Source organism: Agelaius tricolor, unplaced genomic scaffold, assembly GCF_023055355.1.
Source record: "Agelaius tricolor isolate 1412-34295 unplaced genomic scaffold, bAgeTri1.0.p SCAF_3, whole genome shotgun sequence".
In the NCBI taxonomy this organism is placed as follows: Eukaryota; Metazoa; Chordata; class Aves; order Passeriformes; family Icteridae; genus Agelaius; species Agelaius tricolor.
Window position 1 is genome coordinate 10,079,487 of NW_027269263.1, and position 18,601 is coordinate 10,098,087.

At 40.6% G+C, this 18,601-nt stretch overlaps 1 protein-coding gene across 8 annotated transcripts in view; it reads left to right on the top strand.

Annotated features, from left to right (window-relative positions):
- The window catches only part of RESF1 (retroelement silencing factor 1), a 53,162-nt gene extending 37,736 nt beyond the window's left edge, over positions 1-15,426 (top strand). Inside the window, exons 6-9 of one of the 8 annotated variants that reach the window (XR_011678506.1) lie at positions 6,707-6,853; positions 7,953-8,127; positions 12,221-13,169; positions 13,993-15,426. Coding sequence is in view for 2 of the 8 variants with exons in the window: in XM_071422418.1 (XP_071278519.1) it covers positions 12,221-12,231 (11 nt within the window). In the remaining 6 variants the exon portion in view is untranslated. Of the gene's footprint in view, positions 1-1,875; positions 4,252-6,706; positions 6,854-7,932; positions 8,301-12,220 lie in introns of those variants that run through there. The other 7 variants (XR_011678505.1, XR_011678509.1, XR_011678507.1 and 4 more) reach the window with 7 other exon arrangements.
- The last annotated feature ends 3,175 nt before the right edge of the window (positions 15,427-18,601 follow it).

An 18,601-nucleotide genomic window follows, 5' to 3' on the forward strand; every position in this document is an offset into this window, starting at 1 on the left:
AAGAAGAAAAACTTTCCATAGCGAAGCCTGATGCTGCTTCTCAGCATTTCTGCTCTTCATCTCATGCAGCTAACTATGGTTGAACCTGTTCTGATGTGCAAGTACATCCAATGCAAATTTCTCCCCTGATAAGGACCTTAAACAGCTACAGACAAGATGCATGAGTCCCTAAACCTTAAATTTTAAAACATTATGACAAAAATAAACTTTTTATAGAAAGAGTATGGTAAAGAGAGCATAGGACGAAATGGACATGTTTAACATTTGGAGGTGACTATTCAATACACATGGTAAGTTCTTAGGGTTTAGTGGCTCTGTAAATTTCACTGTTTTTGTGGACTTGTACTCATTTAGTAATGTGATGAAAAGTTGCCATACACAGTGTAGAGAAAGTCTCTTAGGGATTGGAAAGTGCAGTAAGATGAGAAACTCCACTGCTGCCTGGGAGGGAGGCACTCTTCTGGGTTAGTGCAAGGGGCTTTCAGCTGTTCTGTACTCCTGGGAGGCTTTGTGGCAAGGGAGATAAGCAACTGCAGAGAGCTGTTGTGCAGTGTTTTGATGAGAACCTCACTCACTCCATTGCTATGTGTGCTGGGAACAGGAGAAGGGCCAAATGCACAGTTAATGAGCACTAGACATGGGTGCTATCTATACCTGCAAGCGCTGTTTTCTATATGGAGCTGGCCAGAGGTCTTCCTGGGATTCCAGCAGAAGAAATCCCTGTTGTCTTTTTGTAGCCCTGCTCTGTCCATTGCCTCAGTGAAAAAACTGAGTGTATTGCACTGTGCAATGATTGCAAGAGGGGGAGGAGAGGTGCCTGGGGTGATGGAGAGAAGCTGGGCCTGAAATGAGGGTTACTTCATATTAAATAAATATTAAGTATAAAAGGGTTACCTGTGCATAAATATTTCTTTTTTTTTCCAAAAGAAAAATCCAAATAACTACTCAAATGTTTTTAATAACTGGAAATTAATGAACTTAAAAATTCCCTGAGGCAAGTTTCATCCTGTAGCAGGATGCTCTGCCTGGAGTAGGGGTAAAACAACTCAAACCTATTTGGAGAGCTCTCAGTGGTGAATGCAGAGCAGGGTGTCACGTTGCTTCCTCCCAAAAATGAGCTGAAGCACCAGTACCAAAGTAAGTATATCTACTTACCTAACTTGGGAGATTTAGTCTGTGTACTCATGATAAGATACAGAAGGGGAATTCTGTTCTGAAATCACTGTTCTCCTCCTGGCTTCTCTTACTCCAGTGGCCCTTTCAGCAGGGACGGTTTCTGTTAAAAGCTTGGTGACAGGGTGGATTAGCTGTCATCTCCCTGACAGTGGCCACCTGTTAGCAAGGTCTAACACAGACTTGATTTCCAGCACTTGTTGTTAGCTCCTACTTCTTTGTCCTTTTTTTGTCATGTCCTTCTTTGTTTGCTTATCATCATTTGAGTCGATCTCAATTCTTGAAAATTAATTGCTGAAGAAGCCAATCCAGGTTTCTCTAGAGGAGGTTGACTGATTCCTGCACTCCCAGCTTTTATTTAGGAGTCAGCCATGAATGTGGCAATGGGTTTCTTTCCCTGATAGATCAATACTGTGGCCTGTGGAAGATACCTCTCCTTTTTTTTTTTTTCCAGAGTCTCATTAAAATGATTATTAAACTGAATTTTTTTATTAAAAATAACCTCTGCACTCATCCAAGAGGTTTTTGATAGAGCCTCTGAATGCAGAAGCACAGATGCAGAGAAGAAAAGCTGCTCTGGAGCATGGATTATAAACTGTTAGACTGAATGTTTGAAGTTGCATTTCTCCTTTCTGCTCCATGTCAGTGCCCTCATATCCTTTGTTTACAACTTCTGACAAATCCTTTTCCCTTCTCTTTCAGTTTTTTAAGAGAAGCTGCATGCAGTCGAGGGTCACAGAAAAGGGACCATTGAGCTGAGATGGGCCAGTGACAAAATTGCCAAAGCAGCACAAACATATTTAGCATTTCTTCTGTGGGACAGAGACTGGCCAAATCACACACTTACTATAACTGCAAAATGGTGAGAGAATTGCTGACCTGGAGGTAATATATTTAGCTAATTGCTGATTTAACATCTGGTAAGACCATAGGGTTGATGTTGCAAAATCCCAATGCTTGAACCAGCTGCAGAGCGAGAGAGAAGGGATCAGTTGTCTCTGGGTGAGCCTGGGGAGCTGACTCCTCAGGAAAGCAGCTGTGGGATTCACATTCTCTGGACCTGAGAGAAGCAGAGATCAAAACAATTCTTATCTCATTTACTGCTCCTGTGTTTTGAAACATGTAGGATGTGTTAGTGTAGGGGGATAGAATATAAGAAAATAAAGGTAGTATAGAAAGTAATCTTACTCCTAAGGAGTTGCAGCTGGGCCAATTATGAGAGGATTAGGAACAGGCCTGACTTTAACAGGCCACAGCTGTAAGCAATGAGAAGAAGAGTGCTATAAAAGAGTGGGGTGGCTGGGTGAGAGGGGAACTGGAGTCACTTGGCTGCTGCAGGAAGCAGCAAATTCAGTGCTTAGAGGAGCTGCCTACAAGAAACCTCAAGGAGGTATGAAACTCTTGCAATAAGGAGACAACAATATGGAACCTTTGCAATATAACGTCAACATGTTAGAAAACTATTTGCCTAAAAAAAATTACTTAATTAAATTCTAATATAAGTGTTTTATTTTCCTCACCAATCTCTACAAACTGTGTCCTGATGGTCAGTCAGGAGACAGTCAAGAAATCTTGTTGAGTCGAGTGCTTCTGCAGTTCCAGTTTAGATGTAGTGTCATATAGTATAGAATAATATAGTATAATAAAGTAATTAATTAACCTTCTGATATCATAAAGTCCTCATCATTATTTCCTGCATCAGGGGCCTGCCTCTGCCATAGTGGGCTGCCTCTGGGACAGACTCAGTGCTGACTCCCCAGGAATGAGGAGCAATCTGGCTCCAGAAATGAGCAAGTACAGAAGGTCACAGGTCACTACAACCTAGAGGATGAAAGGGAAAATCAAATACCAAGAGGTAGGTGTAGCAAAACAGGATCAGCATTGAAAACCCCACTGTCTGGGAGTCCACAGCTACAAAACTGGACACATAAGGTGGGACACCCTTCACGAGCATGGACCCAACAGCTGCATCTTGCAGACCCTCTTGAACTGGGAGAACTCAGGATTTTGAGGTGCTTGTCATACTCCATGTTGCTAATATTTATCATACCTGCACACTGCCAGGTTTATCGTACTTCCAGACTTGTAAGGTTTAGGCAAACATAACTGGCATAATTTTGTGTTCCTTGTGTTTGTAGTACTTGAATTTATCTGGCACTTTTTCAGAGCAGGAGCCTGCAAGCTGTGGGGCTGGAGCCTGGGGAGTCAGAGGCACTGTGTAGCTACAGACACCCAGAGTGCTCAGCCTGTAGAGCTGTCTTTGAAGCCTGGAGGGGTATCAGAGGGCACTTACTCATAATAAATCTCCAAGGGCATTTATACTGCCCTGACACACAAGAAACTTATTTCTACTCTATTTTAAGGAAAGGATAGAGTCTCCTAAAAGAAAGGGAAATACATTCTGCAGTCACTGGCCAGCAGTGGAGAAATAGCCTGCCTGGGAATTACAGTAGCCCTAAGAAAAAGGCATTGTTGTAGTAAAGGTTTAAAATGATGAGAATAAAGTTATTGTAAAAGGACGATTCAAAAAGGAGAAATCCCAGGAGAACTGGATGAGAAAAGGCAGAAAGTACAAAAAAAAAAAGTTTTATGCTGCAGTTATGTTCAGTGAAATTACAGTGTAGTATTAAACTGAGCTCTGGCTATCACCACTAAATCCACTAGATGACAGTGTGGAGACTGCATTCGGCACTACAGCAACATCTGCCTGTTCTTTAAGGGCCTGTGGCCATTGTCTTGCTCTAGAAACCCAAAGTTTGCAGTGGGCCTCTGCTCCCACCCAGGGGCTTTAGCCCTGTCAGCAGAGAGAAGGCTGTCTTGGTCAGTACTGTAATGTTGCTCTGTTCTTTTAAGTTTTTGTAAGCTTTTTGATGTTTACATTCTTGTAATAGACTTTTTAATGCATTTTTTCCTAAATAATTATTGTTCTGCATTCTTTTCTGGAGGAAGAGAAATTTGATGGACTGTTGGTTTGTCCAGTGTCATTAGAGAGGTGGCACTGTCACCCTCCAATCCACTGTCACTTTTGAAAATCTATAAATGTTGGAGTCAGAAATTAAATGACCTTTTTACCTTGCAGATTCCAGTGTCCTTGTTTTTTTATTTAATGTTCTATAGTGACACTGTAACACTGGCATGAAAGAAGTGATCATCATTTCTCTGGCACTGGCTGCTTTTTCCAAAGCCTAGAGGTCTGGGGACTTGGATTTGGGGAGTAGGAATGAAAAGTGGTCTGAAGGATGGAGGGACACCTGCCACCTCTCTGCTGTGCCTTGCCGCCAGGCAGGGAGGGGGACAGACTTTTTAGCAGAGCCTGTTGTGACAGGACAAGGGGTATTGGGTTTAAAATAGGAAAGGGTAGATTCAGAGAAGATAAAAGGAAAAGATAAGGGTGGTGAGACACTTGCAAAGAGGTGGTGAATGCCCCATCCTTGGAAACATTCAAGATCAGGTTGGATGGGGCTCTGAGTCTCCTGCTCTTCATGTGGTGGCACTGGCTGTTCTTTCCAAAGCCTAGAAATCTGGGGACTTGGATTTGGGTAGTAGCAATGAAAAGTGGTCTGAGGGATGGAGGGACACCTGCCCCCTCTCTGCTGTGCCTTGCAGCAGAGTGGGGGGACAGACTTTTTAGCAGAGTTGTGACAGGACAAAGGGCAATGGTGGTAGATTCAGAGAAGATAAAAGGAAAAGATAAGGGTGGTGAGACACTTGCATAGGTTGCCCAAAGAGGTGGTGAATGCCCCATCCTTGGAAACATTCCTGGTCAGGTTGGATGGGGCTCTGAGTCTCCTGCTCTTCACGTCTACCCAGAGCAGGAATGTTTGGGGGGCACACACTGGTCAGAGGGCACTGAACCATCCCATTGCTGGCAGTGAGGCTCAGCTGATTAGCCCGTCCCTTCTGCTGGGTCTCTCCCCTGTTAAAACAGATGCCTTAGTTTGAGAGACATGAAATATTAATCTGTTGTGCCATTTATTCTAGTGCAGCTTACCATGTGCTGGAATCCCAAAGTGCCCTGAATTTTGTCTTAGCCTCTTACAGATGCCTTGAAACTGGCATTTGGCAGTTGTCCTGGTGATTTTATAACACCCAGGGTTTTAGGATTTTTGATGCATATGCTGCATAAACTTGGCCTTATATGGGATAACATGAAATTCCACAAGTGAGAACAGATGGATTTTCTTTTGCTCTGCTTTTTCTTTCCATCTAGGGGAAGATTTGTCAGTCTAATTTTTCTTACTGCCTTTTCTGTGGCTAGAAAGAGGAAAAGAAATGCCATGAGTGATCTCACTTAATAACAACCAGTCTTTCATGGCCTTTGTATCAGGCAGCTCTGTGGAAAAGGATTTAAAAATCAGCATGTCTGTGAGTCTTTCTTTTCTTCTAAATTAACTATATATTGCAATTTCATAAACAATTATTTCAGTCTCTTTACTTCTCAAACACAGTATTATTTATCATTAAAGGCTGCTTTGAAGATAAAACTATTAGGATGCCCCTTATTAGAGTGGCTTACTGCAGCTCCCTTTCTAATGAATTTTTGCTTTATGACTTGCTGGCTGAGTTTGGGCTCTTGCTTTAAATCACACAATTGATTCAGTGTTCAAAGTCAGTTTATCAGACCGTATCTTCATGGAATTGCCTGCCAGCAGTGCAGCCGAGGCAATGAGAAATTAGGATGGAAAACAAAGTAACCTTGTTTTTATAAATTGTCAAACGTTTGGGCTTTGCTTCTGCAACCCTTAAACTCAGAAGGGTGGGGAGCTTCTGACGCCAGCCCAACAAAGCCAGAAACAATCCTCTGGAGTGGCACTGCTTCCTTCTGGAAGGGATGATGGACAGCCTGGGACTGGGGCAGCTTCTCTGATGGGTTTGTCATGTGGCTGCTCCCTTCTCCTAATTTTCCAGGGAGATGTCTGCAAATGCCTTTGCTGTAAATTCATTTTGGCAGTGGAGTGCACAGGGAAGGTGTCAGGCCCCAGGAAAGCCTTTGCTGATGCTCCCAGTGATGCCTGTCAGTCTCTTTGCCTGTTGCATAAAACTGTGTAGCAGCAAAAGACCCTTTACAAGATATCACAGTTGAAGTGGGGATGAGAGTCCTCATTGGAGAGGATGAGGTTATGGTGGATACTTTAGGAAAAATGTTTGTCTTCTCTCAGCTAGCCTGGTCTTACCTTGGTGAAGCAGAAATCGAGGGATAACACGAGGGAGACATTTAAAATTGTGCTGGGCATAGACTGGGGGGTGGTTTGTGCATCAGAGATCTGCAGTCACAGAATCATGGCATCATTTATGTTGGAAAAGATCTTAGAGATCATGGACTCCAATGATTAACCCAGCACTGCCAGCCCACCACAAAACCACATCCCCAGGTGTCACATCTACACATCTTTTAAATATCTCCGGGGATGGTGACCCAGCCACTTCCTTGGGTAGCCTGTTCCTAAAGCCAAGGGCAAGAGCTCACCTGCCCAGGGATCAGACAACCATCTCATCACCTTGATAATCAAATTTATCTGCTTTTATTTTTCAGTGCATCAGTCACAGCAGCTCAGCTGGGCCAAGCTCGGTATCACACATACATCAGTGGTTTTTAGGCAGGGACAGAATCTGACCCTTTAACAGAAGAAAATTCCATGATGTAAAATCTCTTGGTACTTATGGATTAAGAATTACCATGGTAAGTACTTCCTGAATGTGCAAGTGCTTAATTTGGGTACTTGCACAAAAAACTCCTTGTACTGTGATGCAGTATAAAATTTTACAAATACTTGATTGTGTGATGCTGCCAAAACAATTTGTAATTGGCCAGCAGAACAAAGAGTTAAATAAGTAACCAGGAATAATCCTGATTTTGAAAGAAATATCTCATTTTGCATCTTCTTCTCAGAGAAAAATATTCATATTAAATATACATCAGATCTTTATACAAGTTTTAGGCACTTTTAAAAATACAAATATGAAGGGTTTTCCCTCTAAGATTTTGTTCTGGAAGTGCTAAAAATTTGTGTGAAAACAAAGCAGCTTGACTTTGAGCAAGGGAAACACAGTTTGCTCTAACTTCTTGTGAAACTACAGTAACACAGACCAAATTTTGGGTTTAAATGAGGTAGTGCAGCCCCACTTGGTGTCAATTTGTTGTGACTGCTAACAGAACTTGATTCTATAACCAGTGAATGCTGCTGCACTGTACAATAATCATATTAATATCTTCATAGGGCCAAGTCATATTATCTGAAAAAATAATTCTTAATTTAAAAAAAAGACTTTAGTGTGATTTTTCACATGAAGCTTTTCCAACATTGTGCATTGCATCTTGGATGTTACTTTTGAATAACCTGATGCTATTCAAAAGCATAATTATAAAGCACAATTTTCTGGTCAGACACATTTTCCATAATGCTATGAAAATCCTATGGCTCCCACAATGAAACATTCATGTTTTTTAAGTAAAGAATGCACTGAATTGTGTCACAGATACCAAGACATTAAGAAAGAATGGAGATTGACACTAATTTCTATCATACAAGACACTGCAATGGGCATTTGCAGTTAATTGTAGAAATCCTTCAGAATGAAACATTTTGGGTAACTTGGAAGAAGTTGAAGTTGAACTTCAGTATATTCTTCATTGAGTACAATGAAAATAATATTTCAATTGTTCTAATTGTAAACAGAAAGTTTTCTTAGTGGAAAATTTTAGTTCTGCAAAAGTTGGTTTTATATTCGGAAAGGAGCCAACTGTTTAATGCCAAAAAGACTTTTAATCAACTGTTCAGTACAGGGTCCATATGGCAGAAAAGAAGACCTGTGGTCTTTGATCTTATTTGAGTTTCATCAAAGAGAAGGAAACACATGATCAAGACTACTCTGAACTGTAATTAAACGTTGTCCTCCTGTTGACCCAGTTATCAAGAGCTACTTCTTCATGTGAGCTGGAAAAATCAAAGTAAGGTTGGTATGACAAAGTGGTGCATCTGGGTTTGGAAACCAGCATGTAGTAACTGTGCTGCTCTGATGGGCCAAAAAAGGGCAGAAATGCATTAATTGCTGCTTTGATGGGGCTTGATGAAAAATACATACCTGCAAAAGCAGAAAGGGTTGTAATAAATTACTTTTGACTGGAACCTTGGATCTTTGGGTGTTGCTTTAATATATTCTGTGGAGAAAATAAACAAAGCTCTAGTTAAAGTAATCTGAATAACTCTGTCTCCTATCTGAGGAGCAGGTAATAAGCCTTGCATTACCTGGCAAAGCATGGAAGTCCTCAAGGAAAGCCATGTGGTAGAAAAAGGCAGTTTTTTTTTAGAAAAGGAGTTGTTTGATGACCAGTTCCTGGGGAGAGTGAGAAGGTGGAGATCTGGCCTGGAGCTGGGTGGAACAAAGCTGAAGCTGCTTGCCCAGAAGTTGAGGACTGGAGGGGTGGAATGTGGAAAAATGCTGAGGAGAGGAACTGCTTGCAGTCCTTGCTGTTAGCAAGCCTTAGCTTTGTATAATTTCTTGATCAGTTTTTAGAGTAAATCTGGTGTTTTGACACTCTTCTGCAGGCTCTGTGAGCAACTTGCTATGTCACATCCCCCCTGAACAAGAAAACTGGACCCAGCCTGTGTTCACAGCCTGGAGCACCCTTGGGCTCTGCAGAAACTGCAGGTAGCATATGGATGAGGTTTTCTAGGTCAGGCAAATCAAATACATCAAATTGGTGGCTACAGGACATTTATTTGGAATAAATGGAGAGGAACTGAGAGCACTGGATCTGAAGGACACAGGACTCATGAACAATAACTCATGAACAATACTAGTTCGTGAGTTATTATTATTTTCTTGTATCTATTAGCACAAGATACAAGAAAAAGGAAATTTGGGCTCAGCACTGTAACTTTTGCACATGAAGCTTATCTAGGGCTTTACCAATTGGATTAAAGTTTATTAATTCTGTGAAGAAATAGTGGGGTAGATGATCAATGGAGGAAGAGAGAGGAGATGGCAAAGAACGATTAAAATCTGCAAATCATTATATGAGTGCCTGTTCTGGATTTAAATGTGTTAATATAAATTAATTATGAACTTGCAATCAAAGGGAAGAGTGGAGTATTTATGGAAGGGGTACAAAGTAGCATAATCTAAAAATAAAGTAGTTTGGGCTGAATAAGAGAAAAAATGGGCCAAAAAACTTCCAGTCATCTATCTCCAGCTTCCATGTGTTGATGATAATTTGTCTGAGTTTGTTCTTCAGTGCTGCAGAATATTACAAGATCAAAAAGGCTGACCCATATGGAAATTTCTGCTGGAAAATAAAAGCTATTCCTGCTGCTTTTCTGACATGAATGAGGCCTGATACAATGCAAATCACAGGAGTATAGAGAAATGCAGCTGAAAAAAATTGTTTTAGAAGAACTTCTTCCTTTTCCAAGGAGTATATACATACATCCTTCTGCCTGGGCACAGGTCTTTGGGGGCAAAAAATTCCATGAAAAAAATCTGATGGAATTTATTAGGATTCCCTCTTAAAAAAAAAGGTATACGTGGCCCATCCTCCCAAGAAAAAAAATTGGAAACATTTCAGTTGAAATATGCTGAAAGAAACCCAAATAAAATATCTACCCCTATGCCTAAGTTTTAGACTCTGAAAAGATTTAAAGGTATACAGACATGAAATGGAAGCAAAGCTGTCCTTTGTATCTGGGCCAATTAACTTGATATTGCATTGTATTGAGATACTAATTAGATCTTCATATCTGGTAATGTGATTTAAATTTCAGTAAGATGTGTGATACCAAAAATTACAAATAATCACCACCTTTAAACAACAACATTCTAAAATTGCAAGACTCAGTGGGGATATAAAGAATCTCTAGTATGTACCTGAATAATATGCAGTAATTTTTAGGTTGAAATGATTAATCTAGTTGTCCTGTGGTTGGAGATGAGCATTATCAACTTTCCTGGGCATGTATACTTTGAAGAGTCTTTTCCCAAAATCTGTTAAAGAGGCACTGAGGTAACCAGTGCCTCTATAGCCAGTAAAACCAGTTCATTACTGTAGCTGAAGAAACAAATTTCTCTTCCAGCAATACTAATTTCTTACAGTACCTATTTGTCAAGATGGTTCTAGTAATTATAGTTCCTTATCAAAATGGAAATCAGGTCTCTTGTTGATCAAATTCCTAATCTATCTTTGGCACTGGCTGGGATGTGAGCTGGAAGGAAATTAAATGCTGATGCTTAAGGCAACACTTTGATTTAAGCCTGTCTTAAATTTCTTGGCATCACCTTTAGAAACAATGTGAAGAAAAATGCCTGGTTGTACATGAGTGCTCCATTCTTTATTCTTCTCTTATTTCTCTGCATTTCCTGAGTTTATATGATTTGACGACCAAATTCTGAGTTCAATCAGCTTTTGGAAAAAAAAAAAGTCTAATTTTTCCTCCTACCCCTGATGAGGGAAAAAAATTACAGATATGAAAATGTCATTTTGCCCTATGGACTTCTTGCAAAATCTAATCCTGCACATGAAAACAATGCTGCAAACAACAGAAAAGCTCACAATTTTACTGGAGATCAGATTTCAACCTCACAGGAGGGCTACTTCATTGTGTTCTCCATTTTTCCCCTCACTTGTATAAATTTCTATTGTTCTCATGTCTCCACTCCTTCAGCTTTAAAACTTTGAACTTTCTTTATGATTCAAGATCCATAGATTTTCTCTAAGGGAGAAATAGTGTTGGTTTTGAGTGTTTGATGTTCTCATGGAAACATTCAGTACCAATTATTCTAATAGAATTTCCCATTTCTGACTATATATAGCTTTTGTAAATAGTCATTCTGATGAAATAGAAGATAAACAGCTGTACTATATACATACACCCCATCTGATGTGTTGTCTTTCTACTACAGCACTGGTAGTAAAGAAAAAGTCATAAAACCAATCTTGGATTCATATTTTTTCCAAGATACTTCTCCAATTTCCAGCAAGTTTTAGTTTAGAAACTTTCTCATCTAGAAATTGCATCTATGTAATGTTGTCTAACTGTCCTTAACAGACCTTTCCTTCTAGGAAGCCATCTAGCAGCTTTCAGAATTTATTTATACTTTGGGCATCCAAACAAATCAGGATTTTATAAAATAACAGGATGTTAGGTCCTGCAATACAAATAGGCACTACATGTGCCAGTGGATTTTTTTCATTTGTCTTTGACCTGCTGCTGGATGGTTTTATTGAGTGCCCCAAGGTTCTATCTAATGAAAAATAATTACTAATCATTCCCTTGCTACCTACTCCATGTCAGTTATGTTTTTCTAGACCTCTACCATGTCCTCAGTTAATCTCTTTTTTCAAAACGAGGAAACCAAATCTTTTTGCTTTCTTCTATAGCCGAGATGAGTCACAAATAGGAAACAATCTGACCCTTATCTGTACCCTTTCTAGTTGGAAAATCTCATTTTTGCAGTGGCCAGAGCCTCTCGGAAGCCTGGGTACACCACAGCCTTGTGGGGTACCAAAAGTTTATCCATATATATATATAAGATAGTTAATCCATATATTGCCTTGCTGTCTTTTTGCTGCTCAGGGGATAGAAAGGTTCATCCTGCAAGCGCTGTCTGCAGTGACGCGGGAGAACGCCAGGTGACAAAAGCTGTTGAGAACGTAGAATTAAGGTCACTTCACCGTGTGCACTGCTCTGCATTCATCTGTGCTGCTTTTCTCTTGCTGCTTTGTTAGCTGGGCAGTCCTGCCAGATCTTTCTGCAACTTCTGGCTAGCAAGTTAAATGCTGTTTGTCTGAAGCATTAGCCCTCCTGGATTAAAAAACCCCAAACCCAGAAATGATAGAGGTTTACATGCCACACCTCTTTGAAGGTTTTTTTTGCTCCCCTTCTGTTTGCTTGCAGTTGTTCAGCACCCTAGAGTGAAAGAGACAAAAATAAACATAAGAATTCTTTCTTTTTCCCAACATAATTTGCCTTCCAGATTTTCAGGCAAACCATTTCCTTTAGTTATAAACTGAAGGCAGAGACTAAAGCTACTTTCCCTGATCTACTTGCAGGGACTCCATGAGCAAATTTTTCCAGACCAGGCTATAAAGGCAGCTGCAAGGAGTGGCAGAATAACTGCTGGGAATGGGAGGTCTGTCTGAGAACTCCTCTGATGCTGCAACCAGAAAATCCTGAAGACAGGGGATCGATTTGTTCACAACGAGTCCTTGCTGGCTTTGGCACATTTCATTATACAGAGTGAACAATAATTGGTCTCATTGGTATATAGCTCTTTTATATGTGTTTTTAAGGATGGAGATACATCACATGTGTATTTTATCAGTACTCTGTCAGCACATGGCAGCTGAACCCAGCAGCAATGACAGAATTATTTAGATTAGAGTTTATATATAGATATGCTGTGAATTTTCACTTTATTAATGGCTTTGCAGGACTCCTTGTCTTCTATGCAGTATAAATATGAAATTAAATCACGTAAAGAAATGTAGCTTTTGTTGTATGCCTTCATAGTATCAGTGGTAGGGTGGCAGGAGAAACCTGAGGAAAGCAGAGAATGTAAAAGGGGAATGGAGAGAGGATAAAAAGAAGAGGAATATGCAGAACAGAGTGTTGAAGGTGGATTTAAGAAAAACAAAGCTACTCAAAGACCAAAAAAAATTGTTTTGACTCCCAGGGAACCAATTGAAGCTTCTTGGGAACTACTGACATATAAATCTGTGAGGAAGAACAGGGAGCAGAAATGTAGAACATCCATGTCTGTGGCAAATAATTCTTGTAGTAGGCATGAGCTGGTCCTGCCTGCTGCTCCCTGCTGTTCAGAAATGTCTGCAAGTGATGCAGTGGGAAGTGCAGGAATACACCTGGAATGTACCACAGGAACCTGCCCTGGCCATTTGAGAGACCAAACACCCTGGGCACTGCACAGCTCTGCTGTCCCTGCAGCTGTGTCAGCGTGGAGCTGTGTTAGTGGTTAAGATGATGAAATAGTCTGCGGAGCAGGTAAATGTGATTTTCCACATGTATTGGCAGGTCTGCAACATTCAGCATGAAGGATTGTTTAGAGACATACTCTTTTATTCCAGATCTCATTCCTAACTCAAGGAATAAACACCATTAATTCAGAGGCATTCGCTGAAAACATCAGAGAATGTGATGTGCAGAAAATGAAACAAAAGGCTGCAGAGACCTTTATCTTTGAGGGGTTTTTTTAAATTCCCACTGACAGTCAGTACCTCACGCTCCAAAGATTGAAGCATTTGTTCATGTAGAGGTTAACTGCAGTCAGAGGAAGCAGTTTAGCCATGCTCAGACTGATCCAGAATTGGGACAGCCTGTCAGTTTAGGTGGGAGGGTGTCTGGGGAGCTGTGCCTCGGGCACTGCCTGATCCCAGTGTCCCAGCATCCCCATGCTCCCAGCTCCCTGAGCCAGCCTGGCAGCTGTGATGCTGTGATGCTGTGCACTGAATAAGGTCAGGGAAGTAATCCACCAGCAAATTTTGAGCACCTGTAATACATTTTGCTTTTCTCTTTAAGCAGATCACTGGTTAGAAGGAAAATCAGGAGTCTCAGAGCAGCTAATGTAACCTCTACCTACATTTATTGTATCCAATCATTACAACCACAGCTTATTAATAGCAATAATTGAAAAGAAACTTTGCTTAATAGTGAGGTTTCTTTTCCCCTTAGGCTGCCAACAGCTTTCCCATATATAATCTCATTTTTCAACATAATTTCATCTATCAGGCTGGCTATAATAAGTTTTTACTTCATTTTTTAGTGCTTAGTCACCCAAGTAAGTTTTCTTCTGATATTTTTGTTCAAGCTCCTCTATCAAGACAGCAGAATCTGGAGCACACAGAGACTCAGACTGAAGAGAGAGCTGCACAGGAGAGCAGGGAGCTGGCTTGTCATCCCTAGCAGCTCCTTCCCTGACATCCATTTCCCATGAGAATGGCAGAGCAAGGTACTGTTGGCCGTGTTTTCTGAAGGGAAAGGAAGGGAGGACCTGTTTCAGTGTGTGGTCATATCCCCAGACATTACTGACAAGGATCAGATGGCAGATTGCCATCTCTGAGGACAATTCCTTTCACCCTGGGTTCTATCTCCAATCCACTGACAATTCTCAGCCAGTCACTGAAGCCTCACACATTTCCCATACACTTTCTGATTTTGGTTTTTTTCTTATTGTCATATTGACAAAGACATCCTTCCATCCCTCCTTCTCTTTCCCCTCTCCAGCCCTGATTTTCTAGTTCACATCTACCACAGGTGGAAGAGAAACACCAATGTGGTACTGTCAAGCTCAACCTACTTAGTTCCCCAAGCAAGGGACAGGCTGCACAGGGAAAAACTGCATATACAGGGCTCACACATCATCACCATCATATTTTCTGAAAAATCCTTTTGCCAGGATTTCTTCTCCTGGGAAGCTGAGAAACCTCAGAGAAAAATGAAAACAATAATTATCTGATTTGCTTCTCCTGTGTTTTGCTGCTGTGGAATGTGGTTTGGAGATTGTTTACCAACTGGTCAGTGTTTCATTGGTTTCATGTGAATTGTTTTGACTTAATGACCAATCCCAGCCAGCTATGTCGAGGCTGTGGAGAGTCACGAGTTTTTCATTATTATCTTTTAGCCTTCTGTCTGTGTCCTTTCTCTATTCTTTAGTGTAGCTTAGTATAGCATTCTTTAATATAGATCATAAAATAATAAATTAGCCTTCTAAGAACACGGAGTCAGTATCTCAATTCCTCCTCTGTCTGGGGAACCCAGAAAATACCACAACACATCAGAATTATCTGGGGTCTTCACCATGCACAGTGAGCATGCACAGCCAGTCCTGGAGGAACATGAAGTTGCTCTGCCCAATCTGTCTCTGTGCTGGGCAATGGGCAGCAGCACCTCAGTGCCAGTATGTGATGGTTCCACCTGGAGCAATCTGCTTCCATGAGATGTTGGATGTTTTCAGAGCAATGAAATTTGCACTACTCAGGGACTTCTGGCTGGATGTCAACATAGGCCACTAGCAAATTTCTCCATGAAACCACCTTCCCAGCAGTTTCAGATACTGTTCTTCAGTGGCTTTTTGATCCATGGCCCATTACAAGGCTCACCTCACTATATTTGTATTATCCTACCAATCACAGCTCATGATGCTCAGTAACTCAGCCCCCGATCAAGGCAAAGTCATGATTCTCCTGTAATATCAGTATTTATAAACAAGTGTATAAATAAATGTTTGTCTGTGGGTGTTTAACTCTTGTTTTATGTTTACTTAACACCACATCTCAACTGCTTTTTGTAAAAGACAATGAAAAAAGTATTCTGCTTGCCCTTTTCTTTGGATAACCCTGAAGTGTATGTCAGTGAAAGCTGTCTGTTCCAGCTTTCTGTGGATTATGTCCAAGGATGCCAGCTATGGGCCACAGAAGTCATTCAAGAGACTTGACTGCCCTGACCATTCCAATGTTCAAAACAATTCCCTTATCCTGCTTATTCACTTTCAAAACATGTTTCTACTCTGACATGACTCTCTCTCTTGCAGAGAGAATCTGTGACAAGCTTGCAAATCAAGCTTCCCCTCTGCGTCTATCAGTAAATTGTCAAATCCCTTAAAATGTAGCCATTTTCTCACAATATTAAGGAGAGGGATTGCTCTTAAAGAAAAGTAAGGAGGAGAGGAGGGTTAGTATTTGATTTTCTCCTTCTAGCCAGGCACTTGTATTTTCTTCTCCATGGTGGTGAGTCTTCTTATGGAAGGTGTTTGCTATTTCTTCAGTTGCCTTGGGTGATCTGCAGCTGACAGCAGTAGCTGTCAGTCAGAAAGAAGCAGGAAGGCAATGAGGTGCCCACATTTACTTTTCTATGGCTGTACTGAATGCTCCAGATGACCATCTTTCTTACAGGGAAGTTGACATCCCCATATTTGCAGACATTGTTCCATTCATATCGCACACATAGATAAATGTGATGAGAGCAGCTGCCTGTGTTCTCAGACAGCCTGAAAAGCAGAAAGATTTATGAACTTGTTAATTTTAAAAGGAATAATAAATGGTAGTTGTCAGGCATCAATGTTACGTAATATCAAGATATATTACCTCTGCTCATCAAAGCAGGCAAGAGTGAGAGGTGATGAGAGAAGATGTCAGTAGCAGAAGTGAGCTGCTCTGCAGGACTGTGCACCCTGCTGCCACACTTACTGCATGAGCTTTGTGTGGACTTCCCTTGCAGCCAGGTTTTCACAAGCTATTCTCACTGCTGAATTCAATGTGGGACATCAGGGAGCAGCTGCTTTGCATGTTGTCCTATATAGCCGAGTTGCTTCAACTTTTCACAAGCCTATTTTGGGACTTACCAAGAGCTGAGCAGAAGGACAGCTCCCTTCTTGTAATGTCCCCTTCCACAAGCAGAGCTACTCTCTCTTCCATCTTCTCCCATGCAACCCACACTCACATTTGCCTCTCACAGCCTTTCTGAAGTTTTCCACACAGTATCTCCAGCAGCTCATAAGGGGGAGCAGTAGCAGATGGGTTCCTTGCATCAAAGGAATTGCCATCTGTTATTTCTCTTCTCAATTTTGTGCACTGCTGGCAAGAATTTGACTGCTTCTCCTATTCTCCCTTGATCCTCTGCTGCCCAGCTGGGCAAACAAAGGTAGGCAAAGAGCAGCATCCCTCTTGCCTTTTCCTCTGCTTTTACCAGGAACTGATGTGAGCAAGGGTAGCACCCAGCACCCAAAGGTGGCTGTATCCCCACTTCAAATACTCCCCATGCCAAGCTCCATCTGCTGTGCCTTCAGAAACTCCTGATCATTGAGAAGGAATAAAAAAAACCTAGCAAGACAACCTCACAGAAACTCCCAATTAACTTTATCCCCCTCCCAAATGGTAGCACAGATCAGGAAAGGCTCTGGCACTATAGGACTGGTTTACTCTCATCTTACACTGTATTAAAGTTTCCCAGCTAGATACAATCAGATTGCTATTCTTAAAATACAACACAACCTTCCTACATATCTGCATTGATGAGACTTTCTTTTGAAAGAAAAATGTTTCACCCAAAAAAACCTTCCCATGTTCTCCTCCAGGAGACCTCTAGGAATTCAGTCATGTTTTGGGGACTGTAAGGTGAGGGCTGGAAACTGCTCCATGCTCATGATGTTTTTCTAATTTGCAGGTTTAGTTAGAGTCCATCTCTCCTGGACCTCCAAAGTTCATAAGTTCATTCAATAATCTCTTGGAAGTGTTTAATTTTTTTGTTTGTGGTTTTTGGTTTTGGTTTTCTGTTTTGTAAGAATAAAGCTCTTGATTGTAAGGAAATCTGGAACAAAGTACCAGCCAGTCTTCATTTGGCTCAGAGAGCATAAGGCAAATTATAATAGCCCAAAATATTACAGCAAAACAAGCCATGAAGAAAATATCCTTAGAAAGTTTTATGGGTTTTAATTTTTTTTAAAGTGTTAGATTTCACAATACAGAATTCACATGAGATAATTTTATGTAGTACCTGTTTCAGCTATTGCAATCTGTGTCTGTAGGTTGAATAATGTGATTATTATAAGAAGAAGCATTTACAGTATAAATGCAATCATTGAAAAAGTTCTAGAAAGGATATTAAAGTGGTTAAGTTTGCAGTATCCTGCTTTGTGATAGAACAATCATTTAATCCAAGATGTACCAAAAGTGATTGGGAAAATTCCCACGGAAGTCAGTCTCCAGTTCAAGATCTTAATCTCCTAATTGGACTTTGACTCCTCTCTTAGCTGAGGAAAATAATTGTAGCTTTGATGCAGATGCCTTCTTTGTAATCCATTGTTTTAGTGCTTTGAATACACACCACCCATTCTGTATTAGGTACTTTGATAAAAACCTAGCAAAGTCCAAGTTTATAGGATAGTGTCATAAACCTGGCATCTTTCCCAAATGCCACACTCACTTAATAGAAATGTAATGTAATTTTCTTTGTGTTGTGGGTTCTGCATTCATTGTAATGTGTTTTTAGAAGCTGAGTGATGAAATATTAGCTTAGAGCTCTTGAAAAAAATCACTAAATCATATGCTTTTTATAGTATCTGAATCAAAATTTCTTCACATTATCAACACAGCATAACAGTAAGATTCCACATAGAAATTTCAGTTTCTCTCTCAGTGATCACTGTCTGTAAATGTTTTTAGTCATTGATGCACAATAAGAAATGTAAGGCAAATGCTAGATTTAGCAGAACTAAGTGCCTTTTGAAGCTGTATTTAATAGGTGCACTGCAGATTCTAGGCTGTCAAATTTAAGGCACATTGTTATACAGAAATTTGTTCTCCCACACTAATGACTTCTGAGGAGAAAAACTAGTCAAAATGGGATCATCACCTGCAGTCTGGCTCTTATTTTACAGTCAGATCACATTTCAAATGTGGGATCTACCTATTATTCTGGTT